The sequence below is a fragment of the Meles meles genome, chromosome 12 (genome assembly GCF_922984935.1).
Source record: "Meles meles chromosome 12, mMelMel3.1 paternal haplotype, whole genome shotgun sequence".
Taxonomy (NCBI): Eukaryota; Metazoa; Chordata; class Mammalia; order Carnivora; family Mustelidae; genus Meles; species Meles meles.
In genome coordinates, this window is record NC_060077.1 from 6830716 (window position 1) to 6852672 (window position 21957).

A 21957-nucleotide genomic window follows, 5' to 3' on the forward strand; every position below is an offset into this window, starting at 1 on the left:
TGGGCAGCGCAGGTGGGGGTCCCGGCACTGTACTGATGAAGAGGAGGTTTAGTGGGGTTAAGGAATTTGCATGAAAATCATGGAGCCCGAAGTGGGGTGGGTGGGATTGAAATGCCTCGGAGCTAAGAACTCGGAATCCGTACTTAATAATAACTTACCGTGACAATTATCAGAAAGGGCCCAAATGTCAGAGCCAAATTAGCCCGCAGAAAGGCAGATGGAAGTTTCTCTTCATCAGTTAGCTCAGTCTTGAGAGCAGCCCTCTGGTTTTCATGGCAGGCAGAGGGGACCCGGGTAGGGACCCGGGTCATGGCAGGGACACGTGCTCATGCTGCTCTGTCCGTTGCAGATCTGGCAGGGGATAGACATCGAGACCAAGATGCACGTGCGCTTCCTTAACATGGAAACCATCGCCCTCTGCCACTGACCCGCCTGCCCCCCGCAGAGGCCCCGCTGTGCCCACAGCCTCCCGTGGGGCCAGAGGCCGCCCAGCTCCTTCTGCCACGGCTCGTGTAAATAGCCCCCACTCCTCCACTGTCTGGTTTTCCCGAGGGTGTGGTACCTGGGACCTCGCTGTTTTTATCTCTAATAAAAAAGAAAACGGTTGGTTTGTTAATGAACGTGGCTCTTGTCTGGTCCCCACGGCCACCCGGTGGCACGAGGCTGAACGTGAGCAGGCAGCGGCTAATTTCCCAAGGCTGGTTTGGCAGGGAGGAGGTTTTTTCCTCGCGTTCTCTGATTATATTTGGGTGAAGGGTTCGCTCTTTTCGCCGCACGAGTGCTGGGCAGTCGAGGGAGGCAGGCTGCTCCCTGCTCTGTGGTGGCTGGGACTCCGGTTGTGACCGAGTTTCCGGGCTGGAGGAGAGGACGAGGGGGACCCGCGGTGATGCGCCCGAGCCCGCCGATGCTACCGGGAGAGCTGGACTTGAGGCCTGGCTGCCGACGCCCTCGGGCCCAGCATGGGGCCGCCCCCAGTGGTGGTGGCAGTAGGGCAGGTAAGTGTCCCAGTGAGGGGCTACGACAGCCCCAGAGTCACCTGTCACGCGGGGGGTGGGATGGGTTATGCTGGGGGCAGGGAAGTGAGGGTGGCCCATCTGGTTGGTGGCTGTGGCAGGTGGGTCAGCAGAGGCCGGCTTGGGCTGAGTGCTCGGAGTTGGCGCTCCGAGTGGCTGTTGTCACTGTGGTCACTCGCCGCTAGTGATGTTCCAGGCCTCCTTGCTCGGTTCCTTCCATCCAGACTCGCTGGGAGTTTCCTTTCTAGCCTCCCAAGAAGGTTCTGGTAACCGACAACGGCGGCTGTTGGCCTTCTGCGTTCCCATCGCTTTGTTACCGGTGTGCTTCATCTCAGACCTGGGCGTCGGGGTTCAGAACATGAAAGGCACAGGAGGGCACCCCACGTGGTCCTGGTCCTGGGCCCGCCAGGCCCTGGCTTACCCTTTCCGGAGGCACTCAGGCCAGCCCATTTTCTCGACGTCTTTCCGGGGCTGTTTGTGTGGACACAAGCAATGGGAGTGCTGAGGACAAGCTTCCTGTCATCCTTCAAGGGAGAAGGCGAAGCGGAGCAGCGAGGTGGGCGGAAGGGGGAGCGTGGCCGAGTGCGCGGGGGACGTGAGAGGCTGGTGCCCCTTGGCGGGGGGCGGTTTGGCCAACGCTCCTCATGGAGGACCTTGGGGGCTAGAGCGGACCCTTGCTGGTGTCCCGTTGGTAGTCGGCACATAGGACTGCCCCCCGGGGCCTGCGGGCTGCGGGCCTCCACACCCCCGGGTCACGGTGGACGGCTGTCAGGCAGCGCGGCCCCTTCGTGCAGAAGCAGGAGGCGGTGTGAAGTCACTTCCAGGACTCTGCTGCTAGGATGAGCGCTTCCTCAGCCAGTGTTTTGACATTTCCAAAGCGGTAGGTGGGGGGCGACGGCAGAGGCCTCGGCTTCCTCCCCTCCAGGTGCCAGCCATCTGGCGGCCGCTGAACTGGGAAGGAGCCAGCCAGGCAGTTTCCTGGAGTGGGAGCGGGACACAACGGGCCTCGCTGCGGCCCCTGCCTTCATGGGCGGCTCGGAACTGCCCCGCCCACACCCTCGGTTTCCCAGCTGCCAGGGGATAGAATCTGGCATCGCTGGGATAGGCTGGTACGAGGAATCCGGAGCTCTCCCAGCAGTATCTCTGCTGGGGGAGCCCCCTGTAGCCTGGAGGAGGCCGCCTTCTCCCCTTCCCCACCCCCAAGCAGGTGGGACTCACCTTGACTTTGAGCTGCAGGACGGCTGGCACGGCCACCGTACGCCTGGATCTTCTGGGACTCTCCCAGCTTGCTGCGATGTCTTGTTTCTCCACAAAGGTAGCTCACTGATGGAAATTGTTTTTATAGATAATGTTCCATCAGCCCCTGTGCCCTGGGTTTTAGTTTGGGAGAAGCAACCACTCGGGGCCTACAGACCGAGGCCGCAGCTTACCTAAACAGCTACTTAAAATGAGAGTCGTTCACCATGGGCCCATTCTGTGCTGCTCCAAAGAAGGCTCGGTTGGTCCCAGTCACTGAGGCTGTGCTCTGAGGCAGGGGTAGGGCCGATTCCCATCAGAAGGTGGCCTGCAGCCTTGTCCGGGAGCCTGCCCGCCGGCTCTCAGTGAGCCAAGAGCGTGAGGTGGTGGTTTTGCTTATTCGGTCCTTTGGGGGAATGATCAGGGTTGCTGTCAGTGGTACAGACCGGCTTCTAGAAAGGACAGGTCTAGCAGGGAAGTCGCCGCTGCAGGCACAGGGGACAGGTCTCAGGACGGCCATTGGGGCTGTATGGTCCGTGCAGAGGAAGGAGGTTGGAGGCTCAGAAACTGCACCTGTTACCTGCTGGGCCAGCAAGGGTGCCCAGGAGGGGCTTTCTGGCTGCCCAGCACCCCCTGCCGGTCCCAGGGCACGCGGTGGGGCAACTCACCTGAACCGAGTGTTGTGCGTTTTGGAATTTGTTCTGAAATAGGCAGGTTGGTGAGTCAGTGGGAGCACTTGTTGAACAGGCCTCCGTGCATCAGGAATGACACCAGCGGCTCAGAGGAAAGGGGCAGAAATCAGTGCTAAGTCAGATATTTGAGGGAAGTGCGGTCGTGCTCGGAGGGCATTGGGCTGCGGGTGGAGACCGAGCTTGGGGAGGGCGCGAGTGCGCGTCAGCACTCAGGTCGCACACGGGGCCCGGTCCCCTGCCGCTGCATCATCAAGGGGAGAAGTTCCTGGATCTCAGCTTTTGGTTGTTAAAAGAATCTGACAATTTGATGTGAATGCATTGGTTTGGTAGGTTCCCCAAAGGGCTGTGTCATGGAAATCCGATAGGCGAGGCTCGGGGGACGCATCCTGCAGCCGTGTTAAATGTATATTATGGGTAAGGGAATAACGTACGATCACAATGGCTTTTCACTTCTGGCCGAGTACCCTCTTGCTGGACTTGAACAAAACAACTCCATTCTTCTCTGGTCCAAGGGACTAGAAAGTCTGCTCTGCTCATGGGGGGCGGGGTACCTGTGCACCTGCCCCTGCCCTGCCACCTGCCTGCCGAAGCTAAGCCGCAGCGCCGGCAATGGCAGTGACTTCCGTGGGCGGACAGAGTTAAAAATACAAGTCATCTTGGCAAGGGTTTTGCAAACACCTGCTTTGCAAGCTGTCCTCCCACACGGTGACCTTGGGAAGGCCTTGGAGAGAGGAGCCGGAGGAACCAGGTTTTGTTTGTTTTTTGTTTTTGTTTTTGAACCACAACTTCCCAGGGCATCCCACTGCCTTTGTGTCTGGGCTCTTCCGGAATCGGGAGGCAAGTGCCAGCCGAGGTTCAGGGGCAGATGACCTTGGCCCTGTGGTGGCCGTTCCTCCCTCTCACCCAACCAAGTCAGCAAGGGACCAGCCACCTCCATCTTCAGCCCCAGAGCAGCAGTCAGGGCGAGGGAGATGCTGAGCGGCAGGGGGAACAGGGCAGCCTCTGTCCTGGCAGTGGGCAGGGGAAGGAAAGATGCGCCAGGCTCAGCTCTTGGTGCTGCGGGGAGCAGGAGCATTCCCTGCCTCCCGAGGTGCCAAGCCGGGGTGGAAAGGCCACTGCCTGAAGCCTGCAGTGAACATTGGAGGTTGAAAACCTGCCCTGCCTGGTGCCTGCCAGAGCCCAGCGACAGGGAAGCCGCCACCACGCGGCAGAGGCAGCCCCGGCCAGACCAAGGCCAGGAGCTCCTGGACGCCGCAGCTGCTGCCTTGAAGCAGAGGCCCTGAATGGGGAGGCAAGACGACGCCTGCTGCAGCCCATGGACACGGACCTGCCCGAAGGCTGTGCCCACACGAGGGGAAGCCATTGCTCCTCCATGGTGGCCAGAGCCCGTCTGCAGTAAGTTGGTGTTTGTCATGTAAGCGGAGGGGAAAGCGCCATCTGTCTGAATGTGGGGCCTCTCATCTGAAGTGGGGTGCTGGGATAGAGGACATCCTCTTGGGGTCGTGAGCCAGGGACCGGTTCTTCTCTCCCGGGGAAGGTGATGCCATCCCCAGAGTACCTTGTGAACACACACTGCGAACACAAGGCAGCTTGTGGCTTGGCTTAAAAGGCACAAGCGAGTGGCAGAGAGGAAATTCTCTGGGGTGGGGTGAGGGGGCTGCAGTCCCCTTGGAGAATCGGATGAAAGGCAACCTGACTTCCCAGCAAATGTTCTTGTGTACGACTTCACGTCTAGTTTTGTGGATTTCTTGGATCCCGGGCTGGGAACTCCTGGAAGTGGTGGTTCTGGGTGGTTTGACTCCACTGTGGCCTGTGAAACAAGGCTGCCCCGCCAGCTGAGCCCTCCAGGGGTGGGGGCAGAGCAGGTACCGTGGTGGTGGGGGGTGTCGATCACAGGATGCCTTGTGGGGGTGACCAGTAATTGGACAAAAAACAGATGTTAAAAATTTATTAGAACCCACAGACATACATTTTATAAAGTATAAGCAGAAGGCAGATGACATTGTAAAACGCAAGAGCCCCGGTGTTGGGCCCTCTGGCTCCCCCAGTGACACGGGAGTTTCTTCTCTCTTTAGGGGAGATGGAGGGGGTGAGTCGGAGCAGCAGCAGAGCTATGGAAGGAAAGGAAGTGATACGTCTGCTCACTCCGAACCTGTGAAGAAACCCTCAGACTAGCCAACACGGATAAAGGTAAGGTGGGATGAGGGGAAGGGGTGGACGGGGACCAAGAGGTTTTAAGTCACCGGGTAATGTTGATTTCTAGAGGAACTCTGGTCCTTTCTGCACCTTCCAGGGTGTAAAGTTTGCAGCAGAAAACACTGCCTGAGATTGAGTTTGGATCTGACAAGCCCTCCTTCACAAAACCAGGCAATTTTCCTTAAGGGAGGATATTGGTTTTTTCAGAGTATTTAAGAGCAAGAGTGAGAACACGGTGGGGTAAAGTGCAGAGAGAGAAGCAGACTCTCCACTGAGCCGGGAGCCCCATGAGGGGCTCGACCCTAGGACCCTGGGATCATGACCTGACCTGAAGGCAGACACTTAACCGACTGAGTCACTCAGGTGCCCTCTTAAGGGGAGATGTTATAAACAGGTTGGGGAGGAAAGAAAACCCCTATAATTGTGACATTTTACATCGGACTAGCTGTTGGCTGTGAATGACAATAGTTTAAAACTAGTTTTGGTAAAATTTTCTGGGTTTTCAATGACATTTCATGGCTGCAAAGCTGGGAGAACGCGTCTGTAGAATGAGTGGTGGAATTGAACTGGCAGGTTCTGCCTTTTTTTTTTTTAATATTTTATTTATTTGACAGAGAGAAATCACAACTAGGCAGAGAGGCAGGCAGAGAGAGAGGAGGAAGCAGGCTCCCCGCTGAGCAGAGAGCCCGATGCGGGGCTCGATCCCAGGAAGCTGGGATCAAGACCTGAGCAGAAGGCAGAGGCTTTAACCCACTGAGCCGCCTTTTAAAAGAAAAATGTGTCTTACTTAGTGGTCCAGGCGCACGAAGGCTACAAGAGATGAAAACCTTACAGAGTGAGGTCACGAGGGGGTTAGAGCACCACATGACAACAGGAGTAAATAAAATACTTCGTCTGCTAAGTGCAGACCAGCTTTATTTAGGAAGTAATTTGGCTGAAAGGAAGCAGAAGGCTGTCTGAAAGCAAGCATTGCTCTGGGGACTCAGGGATGATTTCCAGGTGCGACTCTCTGGGCCCGCTGTCCTGTCAAGTTGCACAGAGGCTTGTAATGATGGAATATCAATCTGAAAATACTTCCAAAACCTCACAGCATTTCCCAGTTTTAGACACTGGGGTACATTGGAGAGCTTCGCTCTTCCCTCGGATTTGTGTGAGCAGATCATCCCTGGAAATCTGTGTGCGTTAAGCACCTCCTTTTTGGTTTCTCACAGCCCTTTGTGGTTTTTTGTATCCAGAGTTGTCTAGTTTAGGAGTGCCTGCGTGGCTCAGTCGGTTGAGTGTCCTGCTCTTGGGGTTGTGGAACTGAGCCCTGTGCCAGGCTCTGTGCTCAGCAGGGAATCTGCTTAGGATTTTCCCGCTTGCCCCTTTGCTCCCTAAAAAAAATTCTATTTTGGCTTTCCAAAAAAGCTGGTCCAGTGCAAGCGTAGGGCTTAACTTTGTGATTTGTTGGTAACCCTTCTTTCATTCCTTCCTCTGGGGTCACTATTTGAGGTGACAGCTAGCCATTTATCTATCTTCTATTCAAGCCCCACTTCTCTTTGTCCATTCTGGCCTCACCCCTGGCATTTTGATATTCAGTGTTTTCATGGCCCAGAGGGTTCACATTTTCCGTTTTTCTTTTTCACTTTGTTACCTCATTTTATTGCATTAGGGGGTCACGGACTTGGGCCTGGCTGTATCTTTGTGGAACCTGAGACTGCCTTTGTGATTTCTAGACAGCCGTTTTCTGTGCATGGTCTAGGGATATTTAAAAAGGCACAAAACTCTATTGGATCATACTTGGAAATTCTATTAAGTAAATCCCCCATTTTTTTTTTTTTTACTGATTATATCTGTTGATCACCCACTAGAAGCATGGCCTTTCTCTTTGTAGTTCTGTCAGTTTTCGTTTTAGTGTTTTGAAGAGATATTAGTGGCCGCTGCTCAGAACAGTCTAAATCGAGAGTAATATGATGGTTTGCCCTCTTAACCCTTTGGAAATGGAAGCGACGTGTCACCTGGAGGAGCTCCCCAGTGGTTTAGGAGAAGGGCTTCTCCCCCAGCTCTCGCTCTCCATCCTAGGTGGAGGATGACTGTTTATGCAACTAATAGGTAGAAAATCATCTACTTTGTACCACATGTTGTGGACACCACAGTAAACAGTCCTTAATGCAGTAAGTGTATAAACTGTGGTAAAAACTATAAAGACAGTACTGCTCACCTAGGTTTACACGGGGTGGTGGTATGAGTGAGTCCATGATCTCCGAGCCCACACCCCAGGCCCCCCGAGAGGAAAGGGCTTGCACACTGGAGCAGGGCCCTGCACGGCAGAGCACAGATGGCAGGGGGAGGGTCCCAGCTGGAAACAGGGTGACCAGAGTTGCATGGCAGGCAGCAGCTGCAGGAGGAAGGAGGGACAGAGGGTGGCACTCAGAGGCACAGTGTCCAGGGAGAGAAAACAGTCAATGCCACAGCCCCTGACCACCTCCAGCTTTCCACAGGCAGCTCCAGAGAAGCAAACTGGCTGCGGAGGAAAGCAGAGGCAGTTGAGGAACCTGTGGGTTAGACCAGTGCACCTGGGGCAGAGCTCCTCGGTAGTTTTTTAATTCATCCACTTTGGTTCTTCCCATTCTCCCCCTGCTCCCCGACGAGGTGCTCCCCTAACCACGGTCCTAGGGAAAGGCGAGCGCAAGGTCATAGTTGTAGCCTGGCACGGTGTCTGCGGACGCTCGGCAGATGGGCAGCGTGCTCTGGAAGGCGAGCCGGTCCACGGCAAACTCGTAGGCATGGATCAGCCCACGGTGTCTAGAGGAAGCACACGGATAGCGAGCGCATTAGCATGGTGCTGCCGGTCCCCACCCCGGCTGTGCACCCCACCCGGGCCCGTGCTTCCGGTAACACCTGGGTCCCTCCAGCCCACGGGCTGGCAGAATCCCCGGACTCGAGACAAGTCAGGAGGAGGGGACGGCATGCTGGGACACCAGTGGTGGGGTGGGAGGTGGAAAGTGTCAGCATCAGGGAAGGCCAGGACACATCCCGAAAGACCCAGCTGGGTGGGGGGGCTCTAGGGTCCAGACTGAGCACGGGTCCAGACTTGGCACTGGGAGTTCAGCCACAGCGGTGGTGGGTGCTCCCACCCCGGCCCCTGGGCGCCCCACGCTATGCGCTATCCCAGGGGAGGCCCTCACCAAACGCGCCCTGACGCATGGCCACATGGACTCTCTGCTGTGAGAACAGCCGTGCCTGAGAGAGGACCCGGGTGGGATCCTCCTCCCAGAGTCGAACTACGATGATCTGCCCTGAACCCCTGCAACCCCAGCCCGCTGACCTCCTGTGAGTGGTGAAGTTGTCCAGGTCTGTGTTGCGCACCACCCTCTCGTAGGGCACGTTGGCCGTGATGAGGCTGTGGCTGTTGAAGGACAGGTGACGGACGGGGTGCCTGAAACATGACAGGAGCGAGCCGTGGGAAAGGGAAAGGCTCTGAAACTGCGCATCTCCCACGTTTAGAAGTTGTGCAGAATAGATGCTAGAACTCTCTGCCAAGCTTCTGCCAGAGGACAAACCTGGGCCCCCAGAGGGGCAAAGTCTTGCCTTGCCTTACCCCCGCCCCCCGTGCCCCCAGCTGACTACCCTGCAACATGGTGTTCTGGACGTCAAGGTTAGCCACATATGGTAGAGAACAGCGCCATTTCTGGCTGGCCGGCCTTGGGGAAGTTCTCCAAGCCAGGCTCCCCAGCTGCAGGCGCTGTCAGGCTGCAGCGTTCTGCAACAGTGGCTCGAAATTAATGTGGCAAAGGCTTTTGTTCATTCTAAAAACTTGCATCCAGTGACCTCCAAGCCAGGTGACACAGGATATTAAAGATGTCTAATGCAGGAGCCTGCCAGCGGAGCATTCCTACCTAAGAATCGAACGTTTGGGGGCGCCTGGGTGGCTCAAAGCCTCTGCCTTCAGCTCAGGTCATGGTCCCAGGGTCCTGGGATCAAGCCCCACATTGGGCTCTCTGCTCGGCGGGGAGCCTGCTTCCCCCCACCCCCTGCTCCTACCTGCCTCTCTGCCTACTTGTGATTCCTGTCTGTCAAATAAATAAATAAAATCTTAAAAAAAAAAAAAAAAGAAACGTTTGCATGAGAGACATTACAAGCCCTCAAGATGGGACACAGGATTTGGCACTGGGCTCTGGGTGGTAAAGGCCCATCAGCCAGGCCTTCCGGGAAGACAGAGCTAAGAAAGAGTCTGTGCAGGATTGGCAGGGGCTGCTCCTGGGATGGCTGGGGTTGGGGGTCGGGGCGGGTAACAGGCTTCTTGGCTGGAACAGAACGTTCTCTTGAGAGTACTGCAGGTTCAGGGGGATCTGAGTCAGGCCCTGTCAGTCCAGGGCAGTGGCTGGAAGACTTCACCAGGGGCCAGGCAGGTAGGCGGACAGGGGAGCTGGCTGGGGACGGCAGGAGGAAGCGGGGAGGGCGGCAGTGGAGACTCCACGTTCAGCAGGGCTGGACGAGAGGCTCAGCAGAACCAGACCAGCTGCGTGCGTGGGCGGGGGAGGACCTAATGTGCATAAGCTCTGGGCCAGAGACTGAAAGGTGAGGCCCAGCAGTGTCCCGGGGGAAGTGGGGGCCTTGCCCGGGACAAGCCACGAACTAGGGTTGAAGACTGGTTGTACATTTACAAATGAGTTAGGAACATGAATGCTGGGACAGGGAAATTCTGGGGAAGACCTTACCAACCCTAGCTTCACCCAAATGATGCCCCGGAGGAAACGCAGCTTTTCAGGGAGAGAAAAAGATCTGCTGGTGTGGCAGCCTAGTGCAGCAGCCGGAGCTGCTGGAAAGTGGGAGCAGGGGCAGTCCCCTGGGCCGGAGCTGCAAGGAGAGCTGCCTGACCAGGGGAGCTGGATGGGCTCCTTAAGGCAGCTATTTCTGGGAATGCCACCGCGGAGGCATTTTAGTTGCCTTCTGGCACCACCTGGTGGCAAGTCCATGTGTCACCACAGAAAGCACAAAAAGGGATTCCACGCCTGCTTGGCGAGGAAGGCAGGGCTGGACAAAGTCAAGCAGTGTGGACATCACCCAGGGCTCGAGTCTCATAAAAGCTGCTAAAGGGAGTGAGCGCTAGCTCCCGCTGCTCTCAGGCAGCCAAGCCCTCTTTGAACCTTGCCTGCTTTTGCCCTGCCTTTCCTTATCCAGACTTGCGATGTGTATTTGCAGGTCCGGGCAACTGTAGATTTCTTCCTTTTATTCTCAGAGCCCACGTTCCAGGATACTGTGAGTGCCCCGTTACCTGGAGTGCACTTCCCACAGCTTCTGGCTCATCCGATAATCCCACACGGAGACCAGGCCTTCCTCGCCTCCGCTGACGATTTTCCAGTCGTCCATCTGCACAGCGGAGACTCCCAGTTGGTGGGCAGAGAGCGACAGGGTGATTTTATCAGTGCGGAGGTCGTGGATCCTCACCCTGGAAGGCCCAAGATGAGCACAGAGAAGGGAAAGGGGAGGTGAGTTAAAGCCTGAAAGAATACAGTCATCCTCAGGGGTTCTGGTCTGTGCACAACAATCTTGTGAAAACACAACATACAAAAACCCTTTGGTCACAAATATCTAAGTATCGGCAGAGAAGTTTATCCCTTTAGGCGCACATCACAGGAGGCTCAGATGCACAAGGAATGAGCTCACTTACAGTGCCCTCAGCTCTCTAGACAGAATGACTTAAAAGCCCCTGGAACAAGATAGCTGTGAGAGAAATACCATGCTCTTTCTCTGCTCGACAGGAAGGACGCCTGCCCTGAGCACGAGTCCACTCCGAGGGAAGGTGAGCGGGGCCTGGTGTCTGACTGCGCAGCTGTCCCAGGTAAGTGTGGCGCTCAGCACAGTGGTACTGTTGGCAGTCTGAGATTCTGTTAAGGGCAGGAGATAAACCAGCCATACTCGTTTGCAACCCAGATCCTTACCCGGTTGGGAAATTAACACTTTTCTGGTATTTAACTCAACTCTGGAAGTCCATCACCCTCTTGCTGAAATTTGGAAAGGGAGGTGTCTATGGTTGACCATGGGGACACTGGTTGCCTCTTATCTGAAATCTCAAAACAATGACCTTTGTCATAATCTGAATTTAAGAACCTCTTTAAAAACTACTCTTAAGTATATGCTGAATTTCCACATATGGACAAATTCGGTAGTGAGAAAAATTTTTCATCCAGCAGAAATACTAACACAGTTCCGGAAATAAGACACACAGCCAAAATTAAATGTGGCAAAATTTCAGTACAGGTGAATGTAACAGTCTCTGCGCTGTGAGTCAAAAAGGAAAAGACCCTGCCACCCGGGAGGGGAACTGGACAGACCTAATGCCAGCCTGTGAAATGTGGTCCCGACAGGCGGTGAGAAGAGATGATCTGAAACACATTCTGTGTCCTAAACTCAGTTCTGGGCACACACAGACCTATTGTTCTTTGATTTCTAAGGAACATAAATTTGAACTGAAAATTCTATACCCAGTGTAGCTTCCAAGTTTAAATGCATAATTAAGATTTTTGTTTGTTTTCTTAACAGAAAAAGACCCCAAGTCAGCTACCCATAGATACTTTCTAGAAGAAAGGGATGTACCAAAATACTGGCAGAACACACAGGCCATGCAGCAGAGACGAATGAAACAGATTTTCAAATGTGGCACCAGACCGCCGGCTTGAGACTGAACGTACTTGCTGCGTCTCGGGTGCGGGCAGGATAAACCCAGGTATTAACATGAAGTGCCCTGAATAGATCACAAAGTAAAGCTCGACGCAGGCAACACAGGAAGGGTGCACTTCAGGACCAGAAGCTTTACAATGACAGAGGGGAGAGTTTAGCAAATACTTGGTAAAACTGCCTGGGAAAAACAAAAATCTACAAAACCTGGTTTTTGTAGATTTTAAATAATTCTGTTTCTTGCGTCATAATGCACTCAGGTTTAACCTGATTTTCTTAAGTCTCCAAATTTGTAGACCTAAGTGAAATAAATAAACCACTTTCTAGAGAAATAAGAATTACCCAAACTGACCTGCAAGGATCGCAAAGGTAACAATGAGCAGATCGAGAGGGATCTCGTCAAGGGAGCAATAGTCCCGTAAACACGCTAAATGGGCCTAGTCCTGGGGGGCGCCTGGGTGGCTCAGTGGATTAAGCCACTGCCTTCGGCTCAGGTCATGATCTCAGGGTCCTGGGATCGAGCCCCGCATCAGGCTCTCTGCTCTGCGGGGAGCCTGCTTCCTCCTCTCTCTCTGCCTACTTGTGATCTCTCTCTCTGTCAAATAAATAAATAAAATCTAAAAAAAAAAAAAAAAAAAAAGAGGAGTCATTCCTTTAAAAAAAAAAAAAAAAATGGGCCTAGTCCTGGAGGGAAGAGCCCAGGGGCCAGGCACGGTGCTTCACAGCCAGCAAGGACAGAGGACAGCTGCCCAGGTCTGTCGGTGAAGCCAACATTCTGTCCTCCCCAAAACTGACGATGAGAGGAGAGTATCAAAGACAATGCTAGATCGGTATCAGTGCTCAGACTGGAATAAAATACAGCAGAACCCCTTGAGGGTGTCCATTAATATACTTCAAGTTACTACAACAAACCACGGACTGCTGAAAAGAAATGTGAGGAGATTTACCTTCTTTCTTTCTTTTTTAAAGATTTTATTTATTTGATAGAGATCACAAGTAGGCAGAGAGGCGGGGGAGGGGGGAAGCAGGTTCCCTGCTGAGCAGAGAGCCCGATGCAGGGCTTGATCCCAGGACCCTGAGATCATGACCTGAGCAGAAGGCAGATGCTTAACTCACTGAGCCACCCAGGCACCTCTCTAAAGAAGGCTTTAAAAAACAGTGGTCTGCTTTAACTAATATTTCACATTGTTTTTAAAATTAGGTACAATTAGATACGAGAAAAACTGAGAAGTGGACAAGTTTATTAGAGATGACAGTCGAAGATAATTCAGTAATAACTCAGATCAAATGAAATTAATATGTCACAATCAATAGCTATCTTAGGTACAAACAACCACTAGTTTTCAAACATGTACTCAAAGAAAAAATGCCACTTATAAAAGCAATTAAAGACAATACCCTATAATAACTTTCTCAGCTCTTAAATTCTAGACGTCTCAAAGAGTTAAATGTAATTAGCTACAAGAATATTCAGAATTGGGGCGCCTGGGTGGTTCAGTGGGTTAAAGCCTCTGCCTTCAGCTCAGGTCATGATCCCAGGGTCCTGGGATTGAGCCCCACATCGGGTTCTCTGCTCGGCAGGGAGCCTGCTTCCTCCTCTCTCTCTGCCTGCCTCTCTGCCTACTTGTGATCTTCCTCTGTGTGTCAAATAAATAAAATCTAAAAAAAAAAAAAAAGAATATTCAGAATAGAGAAGGCCCTTCTAAACAAAAAAACCTCAGGGCGCCTGGGTGGCTCAGTGGTTTAAGCCGCTGCCTTCGGCTCAGGTCATGATCTCAGGGTCCTGGGATCGAGTCCCACGTCGGGCTCTCTGCACTGAAGGAGCCTGCTTCCCTCTCACTCTCTCTGCCTGCCTCTCTGCCTACTTGTGATCTCTCTCTGTCAAAATTAATAAATAAAATCTTTAAAAAAAAAAAAAAAACCTCAGAAGTCAAAAGGGAAAATACTGATAATTATAAAAGTGTTTAAAATTTTCCCACATGGGGAAAAAATATCAAAATCAAAGCAAACGATAAACTGGCGGAAATGTTTGAATCAGAACTGGCTAATTTCTTGTTTAAAAAAAGTCCTTCAAATTGAAAGTAAAGACTGGCAACCCAATATTGCAATAGGAGAAAAGCTAAGAAAAAATAGTTCACGGGAAAATACTAATGGCTTTTAAACATGTGTGAGATGTTCACTGGTAATGAGAGAAATTATGAACTAAAATTACAGTTGGATACCACCTGTCACCTACCTACCCGACAAAGGTCAAGTTTGGTAGTAAACTCTGTGAGACCCTCCAGGCTGGGGAGCCTTGGGCAGGCAGGCACTTATGTACGCCTCATGTGAGCACACCCCTTTGGGGCACAATCTGGCAATAAGCCAACAAACAATACACTTGACTTCTGACATAGCAGCTTCGGTTCTAGGAATTTATCTAGGCTGTATCTAACATAGTCTACATGGCTTAGACTATGGGCATAGAAGACCATTAGTTATAACACTGTTTTTAGTAGCAAAAGATGGGGTTTCTGTTTCAGACAACTTACTGACCCTCCCACTGAAAATCACTTAGTACTGCAGGATGAACATCAGCCTTTAAAATGCACTGCTGGGGCGCCTGGGTGGCTCAGTGGGTTAAGCCGCTGCCTTCAGCTCAGGTCATGATCTCAGGGTCCTGGGATCGAGTTCCGCATTGGGCTCTCTGCTCAGCGGCGAGCCTGCTTCCCTCTCTCTCTCTCTGCCTGCCTCTCTGTCTGCTTGTGATCTCTCTCTGTCAAATAAATAAATAAAATCTTTTAAAAAAAAAATAAATAAATAAAAAATAAAATGCACTGCTGGGGGCGCCTGGGTGGCCCAGTGGGTTAAGCCTCTGCCTTTGGCTCAGGTCATGGTCTCAGAGTCCTGGGATCCAGCCCCGCATCGGGCTCTCTGCTCAGCAGGGAGCCTGCTTCCCCCTCTCTCTCTGCCTGCCTCTCTGCCAGCTTGTGATCTGTCTGTCTGTGTCAAATAAATAAGTAAAATCTTAAAAAAAAATAAGATAAAAAATAAGATAAAACGCACTGCTGGTTCACAAAGCAGCCTGGACAACCTGGGGTGGGGTGGGGCGAGGCTGCTGGCAGGTGCCAACCTTAGGAACCAGTGGCAAGATGGTAAGACTTAGGCCCACCCAAAATAAATGGGGTGGGAAATGGGAGTCAAGATGTCTGCCTTTAAAAAAAAGAAGGGCAGGGGCGCCTGGGTGGCTCAGTGGGTTAAAGCCTCTGCCTTCGGCTCAGGTCATGGTCCCAGGGTCCTGGGATCGAGCCCCGCATCGGGCTCTCTGCTTGGCGGGGAGCCTGCTTCCTCCTCTCTCTCTGCCTGCCTCTCTGCCTAGTTGTGATTTCTCTCTGTCAAAGAAATAAAAAATTAAAAAAAAAAGAGTCTCTTTCTTAGAAAAAAAAAAAAAAAAAGAAGGGCAGCCTCACCACTCCTGAAATTAAATTCAGAAGAATTTGTGGATTAGATAATAAATCTGAAAAATGACCTAAAACAGAGCACAGATAAAATGTGACTGAGGGGTTAAGAGACGCAAATGATAGAAGAGGACAGTTCACCATGTATCCAAAAGAAGTTCTAGAGGGAGAAACAGTATAGGGCAAGGAGGCAATATCCAAATAGTTAAGGGCTGGTATTTTTCTAGAATTCATGAAAGGCATGCATACTCACACTCCAGAGCACTAATCAGAATGAGAACTTCATATTTAAGCGTATCCTACGGAAGTGAGGAACACCAGAAACAACGTTTGGGGCACGGTTCACTAGCTCCGTCAGCTGCGTGCCAGTGACGGCAGCTCCGGGTGGCCATCCAGCCGCCCCGGCGCCATCTCTGCAGGACGCAGAGCGGGGCAGCCCACAGTCCCTAAGCTGCTGCACCACGCGAGGAGCGCCGGCCTGGTGGTGTGACAGGTGTGGGGATGAAGAATCAATGTGTGGTTGCTGTGTGCGTACAGATACCCTCTGGAGAATGCGGACAGGCAGTCGTGGCTGAGGAGGACCAGGCTGCTCAGGAAGAGAAGTGCCCGGAAGCCTGGCTTCTCTGTTGTACTTTTGAATTCAATTTTGAATGTGTGGGTTGTCTGTTCAAGTAAAGTTGAAAAATTTTAAGATTTTGGGGGTGCCTGGGTAGCTCAGTCAGTTAAGCATCCAACTTGGTTTCAGCTCAGGTGATGATCTCAGGGTCATGAGATCGAGCCCTGCACTGGGCTCCGAGCACTGGGTGTGGAGCCTGCTTAAGGTTCTCTCTCTCCCTCCCCTGCCCCTTGATGCCCCTTTCTCTTTAAGACAAAAAAAAAAGGGAAAAGAAAACTCTTAGTAAGATTCTGGAAGGACACACTCAAATTGGAACAGCAGTTACCCTGGGGAAGAGTGGCAACAGCAGAGTGAAGGGGATAAAGGCGCCCTTTCCTTTTAAGCGGAGACACGGCCATGTTGTTTCAGAAACAGGAACTCATTCATGATGGGGGAGGGGGACACCCTGGAGTCTTCAGAGGTAGCAGCCACGCTCTGTTCCTAAAGCTGGGGCGTGGATGCACAGGCCTTCTGTGACTAAACTGTACACACAGCTTACATACACTCCTAGATGTATGCTTTGTTTCAAACAAAACTGGATCTGAGCAATATGTAGTCCTAGAACACGGAGGAGAGATCCACTGGTTCTTCTGGGCCAGCACACAGAACCATCTAGGCCACGCTGCGCACGGAGGAGCTCTGAGGTGGTGTAATCCTCCCTCCCCCGGGAGGGGTCGGGGGTTACAGATGCAGGGAGAGTAGGCAACAGGCTTGGAAAAACAGGTCTCCCTCCCCGCATTTAGAGCCACTGGAGGCACTGTGCGAAGGGGAAGTGAGGAAAGGTACACATGCTGGGAAAGGAGCGCCGCCCATAGGCCACAGATGCACTGCTCACTCAGGGCAACTTGGAAAGGGCGGGTGGGGGAGGAGGAAGATTCTGGCCCAAGTACTTTTCAGCACGTATTTGGTTAATAAGGGCCTATTTTGCTGTGGTGATTTTCATAAAGAGCCCCTCTGTTGAATATTTATACTCCATAATTTACAGTTTGGCTGTTGGGGAGACAAAGGCAAACACAAATTTGGTCCAGAAGTTCAAAGTTTGCCATCTGTTTTCCTATTGTATTTAGATACCAGCATGGATGGCTCCAAACAAAATAAACAAATACAACCAAAGATACGGCGTTTGTGTATTTTACATCACTAAGGAAAACAAAACTGGGCCAAAAGAGACTTGAACTTCTACCCCAGGAAAAAAGGAAAAGCATTTATAGGACATCTCCTTCGAGAGGCATCTCTCTGCTTTCTCGTCAACAGACAGAAATTGCACACCCCGCGGTGTGCGGAAGTCCGCACGAGCCATTCAAATCCACATTAAGAAACCGGTGTCTGCCTCGAGCATCTGACAGAGCGCCACCACCCTGAACCACATCCTTGGCCACGTGTGCAACCTCAGCACTCCAATCAGAGACTCAGTGCTGGGAAACAGGTAGCGCGACAAATGGGCACAAAATCCTGCCAAGACAACGGATTCCAGGGCCAGAAAGAAGCCAATGGTAGATATTGTGAATTCCTATCTAGCAAGTATTTCATCAACTTTGCCCGTTGAAGAGAAAAATAATTGGTCCGAGAGCTGTAATTGTATTATGTTTAATATTCATGGTTGGGTTTGGAGGGCTGTTCCAACACTCCCTCTCTCCAGCCCCTCTCTAATGAAAATCACACCATAGGAGTCGGCGCTAGCCCGCCAATTAAAATAAAAGACACCAGAACCTTCCAAAGACTCCAGCAGAGGAGCATCCATCTGATGGGCAGGAAAACGTGCTGGAACTGAGAGGGAGGCACGCTCTGGTTGGTCCTGTTCTAAGAGCTTTGAATAACTTATTATAACACTTGCAGATGGAGCAAACACAACATTTACGCCCCACTCACTCTCTCTCTGACAGCAGGCAGCAGCACACCCAACTCCGTACTTGTCGGGGCCAGAAGGAAGCTCGGAGACTCTTTAACTGGGGGTCACCACTCAGGGCTCGCCTCCCATTGGTTTGGATTAAATAGTCCCAAATGATAATAAGGCAAACTGTATTTGATGGCAAAGATAAAGCCTATTCAGGCTCTGGCTCGGCAGTTTCATTTAGAAGGACCTGACCTAAAGCTATATTTCTATCCAGAAAATAGAGCGAACAAATAAGAAAACATTAACATGGAGCCTTCTTTTTTTAAAAGACCAAATTAATCCAGGTTTTGGTGTTTTTTTGTTTGTTTGTTTTGTTTTTCAAGAAATAAATACACGATTCTGTTTTGTCCTGCTGAACTTAGGCTGTTAGAGAATCTTAAATATAACCTTATATGCCCAAAACAATAAGCTTTATCTCTGTAGCACTGACGGTGGCCTCTGGTAAGGATTCACTGTAAACAGCAACCAGAAGAACATAGTTTTTTAAGTGGAATGACCCAGTTTAATTATCCAACTCCAGGCTTTGCTCCGAGCTCTGCATTTTAAAGCTGTATCTCAGGTTTGGAGTTCTCTCTATATTGCCCATAAGAGTAGGAGGGCCCTCGGACTGATCACTCAACCTTTCTGGCTGTTTCCTCAGTGGGGCCAGCAATGGATGGCCTTGAAGAGCTCTGTGAACATCTTGTGATCCCTGGCAGAAAAGCCCATGAAGCCATCTGTGGGCAATAACGGTGATATATATCCCCCCCACCAATACACAGGATCCCAAATTGGAAACATGGAAATACTTAGCTTACTTTAATATCCTTTTAGATTTTAAATTTTAATCAGATGACTATACCTAGAATAACAGCCCTATTTTACGGTTAATTGATTTTCAACAATGGTGCTGAACAGTTCAACAGGGCAAAGAATACTTTTCAACAGATAGTGCTGGACATCCACACAAAAGAATGAGGTTGGGCTCCCGCCTCACAACATACACAGAAATCAACTGTAATAGCACCGGGACCTCAAGGGAACAGCGAAAACTAGAAAAATTCTTGGGAGAAAACCTAAGAGTCAATCTTCGTGACCCTGGGCTAGGAATGGCCTCTTCAGTGTGACACCAGCAGCACTAGAGACAGAACAAAACGGATAAACTGAACTTCACTGAAATTTAAAACTTCTGTGCTTCAAAAGACACCACCAAGACAACGAAGGGACAAACCACCAACTGGGGGAAAACGCTTCCAAATCCTATCTGAGAAAGGATTGGTATCTGGAATCTATTAAAGACTCTGACAACTCAATAAATAAAAAAGACAAGTAGCCCAGCGAAAAAAACAGGCCAAGGATCTGAACAGACACTTATCCAACAAGGCCAAAAAGCACATGAAAGGAAGTTCAACATCACATTAGCCACCAGGAGAATGAAAATCAAACCCAGGATGAGCTGCCACTTCACACCCGTTATGCTATAGTCAGAGACAAGAGTGAGGATGGCGGGGGGGGGGGGGGGGGGGGTGGGGGGAGGGGGGAAGGGGGAAAGGGGGAGGACGGGTGAGGACATGGAGAAATGAGAACCGTGCCCACTGCCGGTGGGAGAGTCACGTGGCACAGCCACTTTTGGAAAGAGTCTAGAGTTCCTGAAAAGGTTCAACATTGAGTTACCATGTAAGCCAACAATTCCACTCCTCGGTATATAGCCAAGAAAACGAAAAACCTGTGTCTACACAGAAATTTGTACTTGAATGATACAGCAGTATTCACAACAGTCGGAAAGTGGAAACAACCCAAATGTTTATTAAGTGACGAGCGAACAGATGTGGTCTATTCATACGACGGCGTACTATTTGGCCACAGAAGGAATGAAGAAGTGATTCAGGCTGCAACGCAAGTTCATCTTGGAAACATCGTGCAAGCGGAAGCAGCCAGTCACGAAGGGTCACATTTTATAGGATTCCATTTATATGAAACGTCCAAAACAGATTCATAGAGACAGAAAATAGAAGAGTGGCTGCCTAGAGCTAGAGGAGCTGGAGGGAACTGGGGAGTGGCTGCTAGTGGGTACAGGTTTCTTTTTGGGGTGATGGTGATGGCGGCATAACCTTGTGAACGTTATATAACTCAGCCTTGTGAACTGTACAATTTTAAACCGGCAAATTGTAGGCATGTGAATTTATCTCAAAAAAAGGTGCTAAAAATTTAAAAACTAATCTTGAGATTCCAGGGCAAGAAAGGCAGTGAGCATTGTTGGTAGAGTGACTGTTGCCTTGGCAACCCACTCCCATCTTGACATAGGCCCTTACCACCAAGTCCTATTGAGATTCTCCCTGCAGAGCAGTGACGAGCTGCTTTGTTCCAGGATGTTCCAGGATGAGATCCGCTGCCCCTCCTCCCCCACCCCGTTGTCATGGTGGGGAACGAGCAGGTCACTGATGAGGAGACTGAGAACAGACAGGATGGAAAGGGGCCTCAGTTAACACAGCCCCCAACTGCCAACTATTCATTTATCCTCTGGACAAAACAGAAAGCAAACACCTGAGGACACTGGAGAGTCAACTCCAGATGGTGGGCTGTGGAGGAAGGGGCCACATGGGGAAAGGTTTCCCATTTTCTCCCTCTTCTCTCTCAGCCACGCCCCAAGTATGAACTCCAAGAGTTGTGTGGTAGTGCAGGAGCTCGAGCTCCGAAAGAAAGGCCACCTTTCTGAAGAACCGAGGCAAAGGGCCTTTGCAGTCCCAAGATTGTGTGTGTTGGGGAAGGGATGTCTTTGTGGGGATTTCCCCCCTCTTTGCTCTGTAGCCTTGTTACCACAGAGCAGCACGGTGGTAGTGAAGCAGGCAGGGAAGACTGAGAGAAACCCTTTCTTCTGGTCAGAGGCCCAAAGAGCCCCTGAATGCTGGAAAGTATTGGGATGAAGAGAGGAACACAGTGACAGAGAGCCTGTTATTGTCTGCACAAGCCCCCACACAAATCTCCGGCTCCTCTCTGAGCTGTGCAGGACAGCTCCAATGCAGCATACAGCAATGGCTCCAAGATTTCATCTAAGATTTAAAACACCGCTGGGGCGCCTGGGTGGCTCAGTGGGTTAAAGCCTCTGCCTTCGGCTCAGGTCATGATCCCAGGGTCCCAGGATCGAGCCCCGCATCGGGCTCTCTGCTCAGCGGGGAGCCTGCTCCCATCCTTCTCTCTGCCTGCCTCTCTGCCTACTTGTGATCTCTGTCTGTCAAATAAATAAATAAAATCTAAAAAAAAAAATAAAACACTGCCATCTCCAGAGGACCAGAATAGACGGTTTTTCTGAAGACACAGAGATGGCCAACAGACACCTGAAAAGATGCTCAACACCACTTATCAGGGAAATGCAAATCAAAACCACAATGAATTATAATCTCATGCCAGTCAGAAGGGCTAGTATCTAAAAGAAATAAGTGTTGGTGAGAATGTGGAGAAAAGGGGAACCTGTGCACTGTTCGTGGGGAAGGAAACTGGTGCAGCCACTGTGGAAACCAGTATGGGGGTTCCTCAAAGAAATAAAAAATTCCACCTCTGGAAATTTACCCAAAGAAAACAAAAACACTAATTCGAAAAGATACATGCACTCCTGTGTTCACTGTGGCATTATTTAAGAGAGTAAGATATGGAAGCAATTCAGGTGTCCATGGATGGATGGATGGATGAAGAAGATGCGATATATATACACAACGGAATATTCTCAGCCATAAAAAGTGAAATCTTGGGGCGCCTGGGTGGCTCAGTGGGTTAAAGCCTCTGCCTTCGGCTCAGGTCATGATCTCAGGGTCCCGGGATCGAGCCCCGCATCGGGCTCTCTGCTCAGCGGGGAGCCTGCTTCCCTTCCTCTCTCTCTCTGCCTGCCTCTCTGCCTAGTTGTGATTTCTCTCTATCAAATAAATAAAATATTAAAAAAAGAAAGTGAAATCTTTCCACTTACAACATGGATGGACCTAGAAGGTATTATACTGAGAGCAATAAGTCAAAGAGAAAAAGACAAATACCATATGATTTCACAGATGTGGAATCTAAAAAACAAAACAAGAGAAAATACAAAAAAAAGAAACAGATAGTAAATATGGAGAACCAACTGGTAGTTACCAGAGGAAGTGGGTGGGATGGAAGGATGAGCAACATTGTGAAGGAGATTAAGAGAATACAAAATTCCAGGTATAAA

General features: G+C 50.9%; 2 protein-coding genes across 2 annotated transcripts in view; one reads left to right on the forward strand and one right to left on the reverse strand.

The window, feature by feature from the left end:
• The window catches only part of TESC (tescalcin), a 53485-nt gene extending 47727 nt beyond the window's left edge, over nucleotides 1-5758 (forward strand). The window contains exons 8-9 of the mRNA XM_046024389.1: nucleotides 350-4336; nucleotides 5017-5758. Of these exons, the coding sequence (XP_045880345.1) occupies nucleotides 350-427 (78 nt within the window). The 3' untranslated portion in view covers nucleotides 428-4336; nucleotides 5017-5758. The remainder of the gene's footprint in view (nucleotides 1-349; nucleotides 4337-5016) is intronic.
• A 256-nt stretch (nucleotides 5759-6014) lies between these two features.
• Nucleotides 6015-21957, reverse strand: part of FBXW8 (F-box and WD repeat domain containing 8) — a 126074-nt gene continuing 110131 nt past the window's right edge. Inside the window, exons 9-11 of the mRNA XM_046024388.1 lie at nucleotides 10395-10568; nucleotides 8445-8555; nucleotides 6015-7921 (exon numbers count right to left, since the gene is read on the reverse strand). Coding sequence (XP_045880344.1) covers nucleotides 7789-7921; nucleotides 8445-8555; nucleotides 10395-10568 — 418 coding nt within the window. The 3' untranslated portion in view covers nucleotides 6015-7788. The remainder of the gene's footprint in view (nucleotides 7922-8444; nucleotides 8556-10394; nucleotides 10569-21957) is intronic.